The following is a 10,785-nucleotide window of genomic DNA, read 5'->3' on the forward strand; positions in this document are numbered from 1 at the left end:
TACCAATCTAGCCAGACTTCTAAGTATAGCTTTAAAGAGGTAAGGCCGAGCTGGGTTTTTCTTTTCTTTTTTCTTTTCTTTTCTTCTCTTTTTTTTGAATTGCTCACCAGAACTGTCCATCTTAGGGAAACATAGCTTCATCAAATTCCCAGAGTTGCAGTGGCTCAAAGTATTTTTGGAACCCCTCTTTAAGGAAATCAAAGTTACTGTAAGTTACAAATAATGAGGAGGACAAAAGTGGAATAGAAATCCAAAGTTTACTTCTCCATGAATGAGGCAGGTTTTCTAAAGGGGTAGTTAGCTGATGACTCCGGAGAATGTCTTGGGTCTCTCAGTCCAAGATTTCTGGCCCCTTTCTTGGATGACTCCTATGTAAGCAGCTGGAAATTACTCCTGCTGATAGGTGGGATCCATGTAGCCAGAGAGAAGCTGTGTTTGTCCTGCCTTCCTTGAATATGTCCTTGACTCACTGGCCAGCAGAGCTGGAGAGATGACAGAAGGCAAGGACAATGAAAGGCCTTCCGTGCTCCAGCATACTTGGGGACATGGGGCAAGGGACTTCCCATTTGGTGTTATTTTAAGGTGCTTTGGTAGGGCCAGGGAACAGTCTGACACATGTCTCTTTGAAGCAGGAATCCCCCGGCCCCCTCACCCATCTGAGCTGTCTCCATATTACCCACTGTCTCCTGGAGCTGTCGGACAAATCCCTCATCCTCTCGGCTGGCTCGTCCCGCAGTAAGGAAACTAGCAGACTTTCTTACCCTCCTTCTTCCTCATGCTGTGCTCGGCCTCCTGTACCTCCAGCGTGCTCTGGGATCTGTGTGCAGCACCCCCACCTCCCACAGTGGAGCTCTCTCATCAAAGCCCACGGCTCAGACCTCCCTTCTCTCCCTTGGGCAGCTAGCTCCCCACTCTTACTTCCTACTTCCTGCCCTCTGTCTTTCATCCTTTCTTCCAGCCCCCTCTCCTTCCCTGTCCTGAACAGTCCCATTGTGACCAGTATGCTGACCAGATTTCCATGCTCTCGACCCTTATAGGCAAGGACAGCCCATGTACTCCCTTCCTCCTGGTGGCTTCCGGCACCCCTACCCTGCCCTCGCCATGAACGCCTCAATGTCCAGGTGAGTCCCGGGACTGGGGGCTGTGAGCATGAAGTTCCCTTGCAGAGAACGGTCCTCTACTCGTGTCCTTGTCATTTGTGACCATGAAAAGCTTTCTCTTGGCCCTAAACTGGGAGGCACGGGCTCACCTTTTCTCCCCACCCCTCTTTGCTGAGGCGCCTCCTCGCACATACTGTATGGTCGGAATGGAGACCACAGACTCGGCTCGTTCTTTGCCCATCTCTCTAAGGGAAGAATTTCAAAGCCCTAGTACTCAGCATCCCCACACGTCCCCCCACCTGCTGGGCTTTGTGGCACTGAAGCCAGAGACTGGAGATGATTAGTGTTTCCTGAAGTGATGTCAGGAGAGGGAACAGCAAAGGGGGCTCCTGTCCCAGGGGCCGGATCTACCTGACAATGGTACCTGTGGTCACAAAGGAAGTGGAACCCACGGCATATGGTGTGGTTCCCCATTGCGGACACTGGCCTCTGACCCGCCACACCTTCTTTTGAATTTTCATCCTACCTGCGTCCAGTACGAAATACAGGAGTCCTGTGCGTTTGTGTGGGAAGGGGAGGTTTGTTGGGTGTTTCCCAAACCTGGTTCTGTCGAGGTCAGTGAATGGGCTTCCATTCCTCATAGTCTGCCGTGGCAGAGGTATTTACCGAGCTCTGCCATAAAGGCAGGCAGCCACCGGGTCCTCTGCCGGGTGACAAGCATTCAGCCTGAACCCTCGTGTTGTCACTTGTTTCCCCCCTGATACACAGCCTGGTTTCCAGTCGGTTCTCTCCTCACATGGTGGCTCCGGCCCATCCTGGTCTGCCCACCTCAGGGATTCCCCACCCCGCCATCGTCTCCCCCATTGTCAAGCAGGAGCCAGCACCCCCCAGCCTGAGCCCCGCCGTGAGCGCGTGAGTATCAGGCAGCCTGGATGGGACGGTGGCCAGTCTCCGAGCAGCAGATGCCATTTATTTTTCTCCCTGGTGGCATTTAGCAGGCAGCCAGCAGCCTCCCTCAGCCATACCCTTTCTCCTAGGAATTGCTCCCTTTGACTCTCTGTGTCCCCATCCTCTCAGACATCTTTTCTCACAGTGAGGAGAGTTTTACAGACAGGATTTAGAGGCTGAAAGAGGACCTGAGAATGCTTTTGGCTTCCTTCCCCCTCTCCCTTATGCACGAAAACATGAGCCCTTAAGGGAGGATTTTCTCCAGGTCCATAGCTGACCGGTAGCGGAGTTGAGACTACCAGCAAGGCCTGTGCTGTGTCCACTGAGCCATGAAGACAGCAGGAAAGCCAAAGTCCACGCCTCATGGGGGGGAGACTCCCTCTTGCTTCTGCCCAAAGCGCCTTGCCCCCTTTCCTCTCTATCACCTGTGACAGGGGGCTCTCACCAGCTCCTCTGCTCCTGCTTCAGGAGCCTTTCATAGACTATGGCCTGAGGTCATCCCAAGGCTGAGGGCTGCTTGTGGAAGACACTCGGGGGCTGTAAGCAGCGTGGCAACTTATATGGATGACAGCCGGTCATCCCTCCTCCCCGCGGGCACTCGTGAGGGGCATGGATTGCGGGTCGGGTGACAGGGTGACCACTGACTCTTGCTAACCGACAGCTTTGTGACTCCCCAGGAAATCACCAGTCACGGTGAAAAAGGAGGAAGAAAAGAAACCCCACGTGAAGAAGCCTCTTAATGCCTTCATGTTATATATGAAGGAGATGAGGGCCAAGGTGGTGGCCGAGTGCACCCTGAAGGAGAGCGCGGCCATTAACCAAATCCTGGGAAGAAAGGTAGGATCCGCTGTTTCCCTCCAGGCTGTGCGGGTCAGCGACCCCCGCATTCCTGCTCCCTGTCATCTCTGACCCTCTCTCTGCAGTGGCACAACTTGTCCCGAGAAGAACAGGCCAAGTACTATGAACTGGCCCGGAAGGAGCGGCAACTTCACTCCCAGCTCTACCCGACCTGGTCAGCCCGGGACAACTACGTATGTGCCCCCTCGGACCCCAACGGCAGCATCTGTGAGAGGAAGCGGGGAGGGGGATGTGGCTGCATTTATAGAGGACACTTAAGGCCAGGGAGAAGGCTCTATTGCTCTAGAAATAAGGAAGGCGTTTTAATTCTCAGGAGGTCAACAAGGACATGGTGTTGACGTCCTATGGACCGAGGTAAATCTGTACCCTCTCGTTTGAGGTGGATTCAGCCTTCGAGTCCATAAGTCAAGGTGCAGTGCGAGCTATGTTCTGGCTCTGGTGGCAAGGGTGTCATCAGCCAAGGGTTCTGAACCTGGGGCTTGGAGAACAATGTATGAGCCTCAGCTGGCATTTTTTTTTAATGTTTATTTTTAAAAGAGAGAGTGCAAGCAGGGGAAGGGCAGAGAGAGAGGGAGACAGAGAATCCAAAGCAGGCTCTGCTCTGTCAGCCCAAAGCCCGACGTGGGGCTCGAACCCATGAGCCATGAGATCATGACCTGAGCCAAAGTTGAACGCTCAACCGACTGAGCCACCTCAGCTGGCATTTCTAATAACTCTTCGAAACAAGACAGATTTTTGTATGTCTGTTCTTATTTGCTTTTTTTTTTCTTTCTGGTGAGAGGCCTCAGAGCTGCCTTAGATTTTCAATGGGGCCTGAGTCCCCTCAAAAAAGATCGAGAATCACACTGGAGCAGTGCCCAAGGGCACTGAAGGGTGAGGCCTTCCAAGGAGGCCAAGACACTGGGTTGGAGAGGGAAGAATCGAATGGGGAAGGGAAGGCACCTTCCAGGAAGGCTCCTCAGAGGCTTCTGTGGAGAGTGTGACCTGAGTGACTCCCCTCCACCCCCAGCTTCTCACCCAGGGTCAAGGGCAGTATGGGCAGTATCTTCTGTCCCCCTAAAGAGCTGTCCCTGGTTACCCCTTTCTTTGGCCATAATTTTCAGGGTAAGAAAAAGAAGAGGAAGAGAGAAAAGCAGCTGTCACAGACACAGTCCCAGCAGCAAGTCCAAGAGGCAGAGGGTGAGTCCTGAGGAGGGTGCTGGCTCTTCTTCCCGCCGTCACAGTCGCGCCTGCCTGTGGGTTGTTCCTGGCTCTCTGAAGGGTACAGCGACAGCGCTGTTTCATAATAGCTGCCATTTTCAGGGCCTCTGCCTCTTGGGAGCCTCTTGCATACCCAGGTGGGTGTTATTATTATCCCCTTTTTAGAGATGGCAGATTAAGAGGCTCAGAGAAGTTGGATCTTCCCAGTCATTCCGCTTGTTAAATGGCGGAGGCAGGATTTGATCCCAGCACTCTCCCACTTCAAAGCCTAGGCATCAGTTCAGTTGAGTTGCATCTTATTTGAGGGTTCTCAAATAAATGTATAAGGTAAAAATTGGAGATATTTGAAATGACCTCTGGAATTCAGTCGGGAAGGGGGCGCAGCAGAGACCGACATGCCACCTATTTGTGAATCCAATAGAAGCAGGTTTCCTGCAAGGTTTGGTTGGTCGAACCCCGAAAGAGTTTGCTTGGTATGGGGACCGCTTTGTGCCAAAATGATGTGCTCTGTCTTTTCACACTGCGGTCACACCTGGCACGGAGATGCTCATGCGGTGACAGGCGTTTAGGTCATGCCCCTCACCTTGTGCCCCCCACCTCATGCACACCTCTGGACAAGTGTAGAGCAGCTGGTACCAACGTGCTGTTACTCTCTTCTTTCTCCCTTTCTCTTTCTTTTCTTTCGTCTATATAATCTGTACATTCGTGTACGTATGAGGACACATAAGTAAAGTGTGTACGTGCTGCCCAACCCACCGTATACCTCCCTGCTTAGCAGGTGCTGTGCCCTCTCTGATAGCACCCTAAGGCAGAGATTTTAAGGCACATTGAATGGAGATCTGTCTCCTGCAGTGGTAAGATTTAGGCAAGGAAGGTGACGGTGCGATAGACCGAGCTGTTTTCCCTGCTATCAGATGCTGAATAGGTCTTTGTCACTTTGACGTTGCCCCTTCTCCATGCTCTAGGTGTCCCTGAATGCAGCTTCCTGGTCTTGAAAGCCTCAGATGTAATTTCAGGCCCTCCCTCCCCTCCCACTGAGCATCCTTGTGTTCTGCCTCACCCACAGCCACTAGCTGCTCAGCCTTTCGTGTATCTTTTTTCCCCTGTAGGTGCTCTGGCCTCCAAGAGCAAGAAGCCATGTGTTCAGTACCTGCCCCCCGAGAAGTCGTGTGACAGCCCTGCCTCTTCCCACGGCAGCATGCTCGACTCCCCGGCCACCCCCTCCGCGGCCTTGGCGTCGCCTGCTGCCCCTGCTGCAACCCACTCGGAGCAAGCCCAGCCCCTCTCCCTCACCACCAAGCCGGAGAGCCGGGCCCAGCTGGCTCTACACTCGGCCGCCTTCCTGTCCGCTAAGGCGACAGCCACCTCCTCTGGCCAGATGGGCAGCCAGCCCCCACTCCTCTCCCGGCCCCTCCCCCTCGGGTCCCTGCCCACAGCTCTGCTGACTTCCCCCCCCTCCTTCCCCACCACGCTCCATGCCCACCAGGCCCTCCCGGTCCTCCAGGCCCAGCCTCTTTCCTTGGTTACCAAGTCTGCCCACTGAGCTGCCCCCTGACCTATGCAGGCTGTCAAGTGACTCGTCGAGTAGTAATGATTCAGAAGAAACAACGGAAAAAAAAAAAAAAAAAAAAAGGAAACTTTATTGGTCAATATTTGACCACTCTGGACTGTTCTGTAAAGTGACTGGTAACAACAGCACTTTACATTTTGTAGATGTAACCAGTAGCTGATCTTAAGGCTTTTTTAAAAAACAAAACAAAACAAACAAAAAAAAAATCTTTAAAAGAAAGAGAACTGAAAAGTAGCGTGTTATTCTTCCTGTATGTGCAGTGGTGGATGGGCCTGGGCAGAAGACCCCCTTCTCTCTACCTCTTTCACTTTCTGCCCTGCTCCCTGTTCTCATCGCTCCTGCGTGCCCCCCTCCCTTCCCAGTCCGCATGTTGGCCGTCGCTGGGCCTCTAGCCTGCTGCCTCTTCATCTAGATGGCGCTCCTGGACATTTTCTTTTCCCTCACCCAAGTTTTTCTCCTTTGCTCAGCTCCGTGGGTTCTTGCCTTCATCTCCGTCCTCTGCCCAGGGTAAGGCTGTCATCACGTGAGAAGCCACCTTTGCCTGATTTGTCTCCACCAGCATCCCTTTTTCCTCAGTGGGCCCTAACCCAACAACCTCCAGCTTTTGGTGGGAAGAGAGGTCCTCCGAAATGGTTCTTCCCCACATTTAAAGGGATTCAAGGTGCCTGCCACTTCCTTGGTGAAGAAGTCTCTGTGCCACCCCCTCACCAGTCCAGACCTCTTCTCCTGGTCCCAGAGTGGCAGACGAGACCTGGCCCCCAGGCCTGGCTCTTGTCCCCTGGGTCAGTGCTAGCACAATCTGCCAAAGGTCGAAACTCCCTCCTCCCTCCCCCCATCACCTCACATGCTTCTTCTGTGTGTATTTCTTTTTGTTTTTATGGGGTTTTTTGGAGCAATTTAAACTTCCAGTTGTTTATTTTCACAAAAGAAAATAAAATTGCAGTTGCAAGACCTTTTCTGAGTATTTTAGTCCTTCTGTTGAATCAAGCCCCCATCTTCATACCAGGCCCTGTGCTGGATTTTTGTGGGGCCCGGGGAGGGGAGAATATGAAAACATGCCTGACAGAAAAATGCAACCCAACGTTCAGCCTCAAATGTACAGAGACCAGTCAGCATCAATAACTGAGATCCAAAGAGAGGAATCTTTATTTTCATTTATCTTATAATTGCCAAGATATAAGGGGGGCCTTTGTCATTTTGCATGGTACCTAACACCACCATTAATTTCTTGTCTAACCGCTTTATTGAGCTATAATTCACATAACATGCGATTTACCCGTTTGAAGTATACAATTCAGTGGGTTTTGTATGTTCAAACTTGTGCATCAATCATCACAGTCAATTTTAGGACATTTTCACTGCCTCAAAAAGGAACCGCAAACCCTTTAGAAGACATCCCTAATTCCTCCCCTCACCCCCCACAGTCCCAGGCGACCACAAATCTATTTTCTGTCTCTGGATTTGTCTACTCTGGACACGTCATTTTTTTTTTTTTTTTAAGCTTGTTTATTGAGAGAGAGGGAGAGCACAAGCCGGTGAGGCACAGAGAGAAGGAAAAACAGAATCCCAAGCAGGCTCCACGCCATCAACACAGAGCCCAATGTACAGCTCAAACTTGCAAACTGTGAGATCATGACCTGAGCCGAGATCAACAGTTCGATGCTTAACTGAGCCACCAAGGCACCCCTGCACATGTCATTTAAATGGGACCATACGGGGGCTGGCTCAGTCAGAAGATCATGTGCCTCCTGATCTCAGGGACATGAGTTCAGGCCCCATGTTGGGTGTAGAGATCACTTAAATAAATAAAAGTTTTTAAAAAATAATAAATGGGATCATACAACACATGGTCCTTTTTCATTGACTTCTTTCAGCCTATGATTTTCAAGGGTCATCCATGTGGTAGCATGTCTCAGTACTTCATTCCCTTTTCTACTTGTGATGGTACAACATACGTAATATAAAATTTGCCATTTTAAGGGTGCCTGGGTGGCTCACGTCAGTTAAGCATCAACTCTTGATTTCAGCTCAGGTCATGATCTCACGGTTCATGGGTTTGAACCCCGCATCAGGTCCGGACTGACTGTGCCAGAGCCTGCTTGGGATTCTCCCTCTCTGCTCCTCCCCTGCTCACACACACACTCTCCCTCCCTCTCTCTTATAAAATAAACAAACATTTTAAAAATCTGTGGTTTTGTATTTAAAAATTTTTTTAATTAAAAAAAATTTGCCATTTTATCTATTTGTAAATGTACTCAGTGGCACTCATTACATTCACAATGTTGTGTCACCACCAACACTATTTGCAAAACTTCATCACCCCAAACAGAATCTACATAACCATTAAGCAATAACCTCCCTCCATCCCACTCCCCCCCACCCCCACCCCAGCCCCTGGTAAACTCTAATCTACTTTCCATCAAATTTCCTTGAATTTGCCTATTCCAAATAGTCTATGTAAGTGGAATCATCAAACATTCGTCCTTTTGTGCCTGGCTTATTCGACTTAAATCAATGTTCTCCAGGCCATCCACTTTGTAGCATGTATCCAAATATGTTTCCTTTTTTATTTTTTTTTTTTTTTTGAGCTTTGCTAAAATACTTCAGTCTTCCTTTACCTTTTTGAGGACTTGCCAGGTTTTTTGTTTTGTTTTGTTTTGTTTTTTTGTTTTGTTTTGTTTTACCCTACTCAGACATAGCTTTTTTTTATTATAAATGTATATAATATAAAATTTACCATTTTAACTTAAAAAAAAATTTAATGTTTATTTTTGAGAGAGAGAGACAGAGCATGAGCGGGGAAGGGGCAGAAAGAGAAGGAGACACAGAATACGAAGCAGGCTCTAGGTTCTGAGCTGTTAGCACACACAGAGCCCGACGCAGGGGTCAACCCAGGAACTGTGAGATCATGACCCGAGCCAAAATCAAGAGTCAGACACCTAACCAACTGAGCCACCCAGGCGCCCCTTTTTTAACTTTTTAAATGGACAATTTAATGGTGTTAAGTACATTCACAACATCATGCACCATAACCACTGTCAATTTCCAGAACTATTTCATCATCCAAAACACAAACTACTCATTAAACATTAACTCCCCCTGACCCCCAGACTTCACGAACCTCTAATCTACTTTCTATTTATGAATTTTCCTATTCTCAGTATCACCTATAAATAGAATCCTACAATATTTAATATTTGTCCTTTTGTGTCTGGCTTATTTCACTTAGCACAATGCTTTCAAGATTCATCTACATTGTGGCACATATCAAAATTTGATCCCCTTTTACAGCTGAATAATCCATTATGTATACAAGCCATTGTTTATCCGCTCATCTATTGATGAGTACATGGAGTTTTTTTATACCTTTTGGCTATTGTGAACTGCTTTGAACATATGAGTATGTTTGAGTCCCTGTGTTCAGTTCTTTAGGGTGTATATCTAGGAGTGGAATGGCTGGGTCATATGGTTAACTCTGTGTCAACTTTTTGAGGAATTGCCACTGTTTTCCATAGCAGCTGCACCATTTTACATTCCAACCAGCAATATATGAGGGTCCAATTTCTCCACATCCTTACCAACACAGTTTTTCTTTCTTTGTTTGTTTATTATAGCTATCCTGGTAGGTATGAAGTGGTATTTCAGTGTGATTTTGATATGCATGTAATACTAATAATGTTGAGCATCTCTTCACATGCTTATTAGACAGTTTTCCCAGACTATTCTATTTGTTGAAAAGACTTCTGTCTTAGCACACCCTTATTGGAAATCAGCTGACCATAAATGTAGAGGCTGATTTCTGGACTCTATTGAATTCTATCCAACTCATCTATATGTCTTTATGCCAGTACCACACTGTCCTAATTACTGTAGCTCTGTAGTAAGTTTTATTTTTTTAACAATGTTTATTTTTGAGGGGGGGAGGGGTAGATTACTTACTTAAATAAAAACTTTTTTTTAATTTTTTTTTTCAACGTTTTTATTTATTTTTGGGACAGAGAGAGACAGAGCATGAACGGGGGAGGGGCAGAGAGAGGGAGACACAGAATCGGAAACAGGCTCCAGGCTCCGAGCCATCAGCCCAGAGCCTGACGTGGACCGCGAGATCGTGACCTGGCTGAAGTCGGACGCTTAACCGACTGCGCCACCCAGGCGCCCCAAAAACTTTTTTAAAAAATCTTAAAAAAAAAAAAGATTCATTTATCAATTCACTTCTTTTAGCCAGAACAGTCACATTTCTGAAATAATTTGGTAAAAGATTTCTCACTTCTCTGTGATTCTTATTCTCTCCTCAGTAATGTGTGAGAGAGAGATTTCTTACAACAGGAAAACATTGAGAAGCATGTTAAAGAGTTTTTAAATAACAAAGTACTTGGTTCTGAAAACTACATTTATGCCACGTACTGTTCCTTGAAATTCTGAAGACTTTCAACTGACTAGAACTACATGGCATATAACCTAAAGATTGTACTCAACAGACTACTATAGTGTTATTTCCCCTGGTGGTTGTAGTATTTTTTTGGTAGGATTACATTTCAACCTTAGTTAACTGGAATATTTTCTGATGTACTTTTGTGTCTCACAAAGACTTACTCCTAATCTGGCTCTACTCCAGCCTCATCACCTGCCATTTTCCTTATTGTCTGTTATCTGGCAATCCTGTCCTCATCTTTAAGACTTACATGAAATGTCATGTTCCCACCTGCCTCCAGACCTTTGCACACACTGTACACTCAGCCAGGAGAGCTCACCTTTTCCCCTCAACTTCACCTGGGAAATACACTCTTTGGCTCTCAGCCCAAAAGTCCCTTTCTCAACAGAGATCACAGTTTCGGCACTTTGCTTTCTTGGCATTTCTTAGAATGCATACTCACACACACTCACACAATTTCCATAAATGATTAATATTTGTATTCTCCACTAGATTACATGCTCCATTAAGTTAGCTCGCCTGGCAAATGTTTATAAAAGGATTTCAAGCGGTAATTAATGTATAAACAACAGCACTTTAAACAGTGGGATACAAAACTATTTACCCAATAATATCAACTTGGAGGAAAATGGATATGCATAGAAAAAAATACACGAATTAAGACAGAAAAGAAAATG

General features: G+C 47.5%; 1 protein-coding gene across 4 annotated transcripts in view; it reads left to right on the forward strand.

Moving 5' to 3' along the window:
- Positions 1-6,629, forward strand: part of TCF7L1 (transcription factor 7 like 1) — a 159,682-nt gene extending 153,053 nt beyond the window's left edge. For 2 of the 4 annotated variants that reach the window (XM_043603837.1, XM_043603839.1), the window contains 7 exons: positions 630-735; positions 1,038-1,121; positions 1,869-2,012; positions 2,726-2,885; positions 2,972-3,079; positions 4,010-4,085; positions 5,216-6,629. In XM_043603837.1, coding sequence (XP_043459772.1) covers positions 630-735; positions 1,038-1,121; positions 1,869-2,012; positions 2,726-2,885; positions 2,972-3,079; positions 4,010-4,085; positions 5,216-5,649 — 1,112 coding nt within the window. In that variant the 3' untranslated portion in view covers positions 5,650-6,629. The remainder of the gene's footprint in view (positions 1-629; positions 736-1,037; positions 1,122-1,868; positions 2,013-2,725; positions 2,886-2,971; positions 3,080-4,009; positions 4,086-5,215) is intronic. The other 2 variants (XM_043603838.1, XM_043603840.1) reach the window with 1 other exon arrangement.
- Positions 6,630-10,785: the final 4,156 nt, after the last annotated feature.

Source organism: Prionailurus bengalensis, chromosome A3, assembly GCF_016509475.1.
Source record: "Prionailurus bengalensis isolate Pbe53 chromosome A3, Fcat_Pben_1.1_paternal_pri, whole genome shotgun sequence".
Taxonomy (NCBI): Eukaryota; Metazoa; Chordata; class Mammalia; order Carnivora; family Felidae; genus Prionailurus; species Prionailurus bengalensis.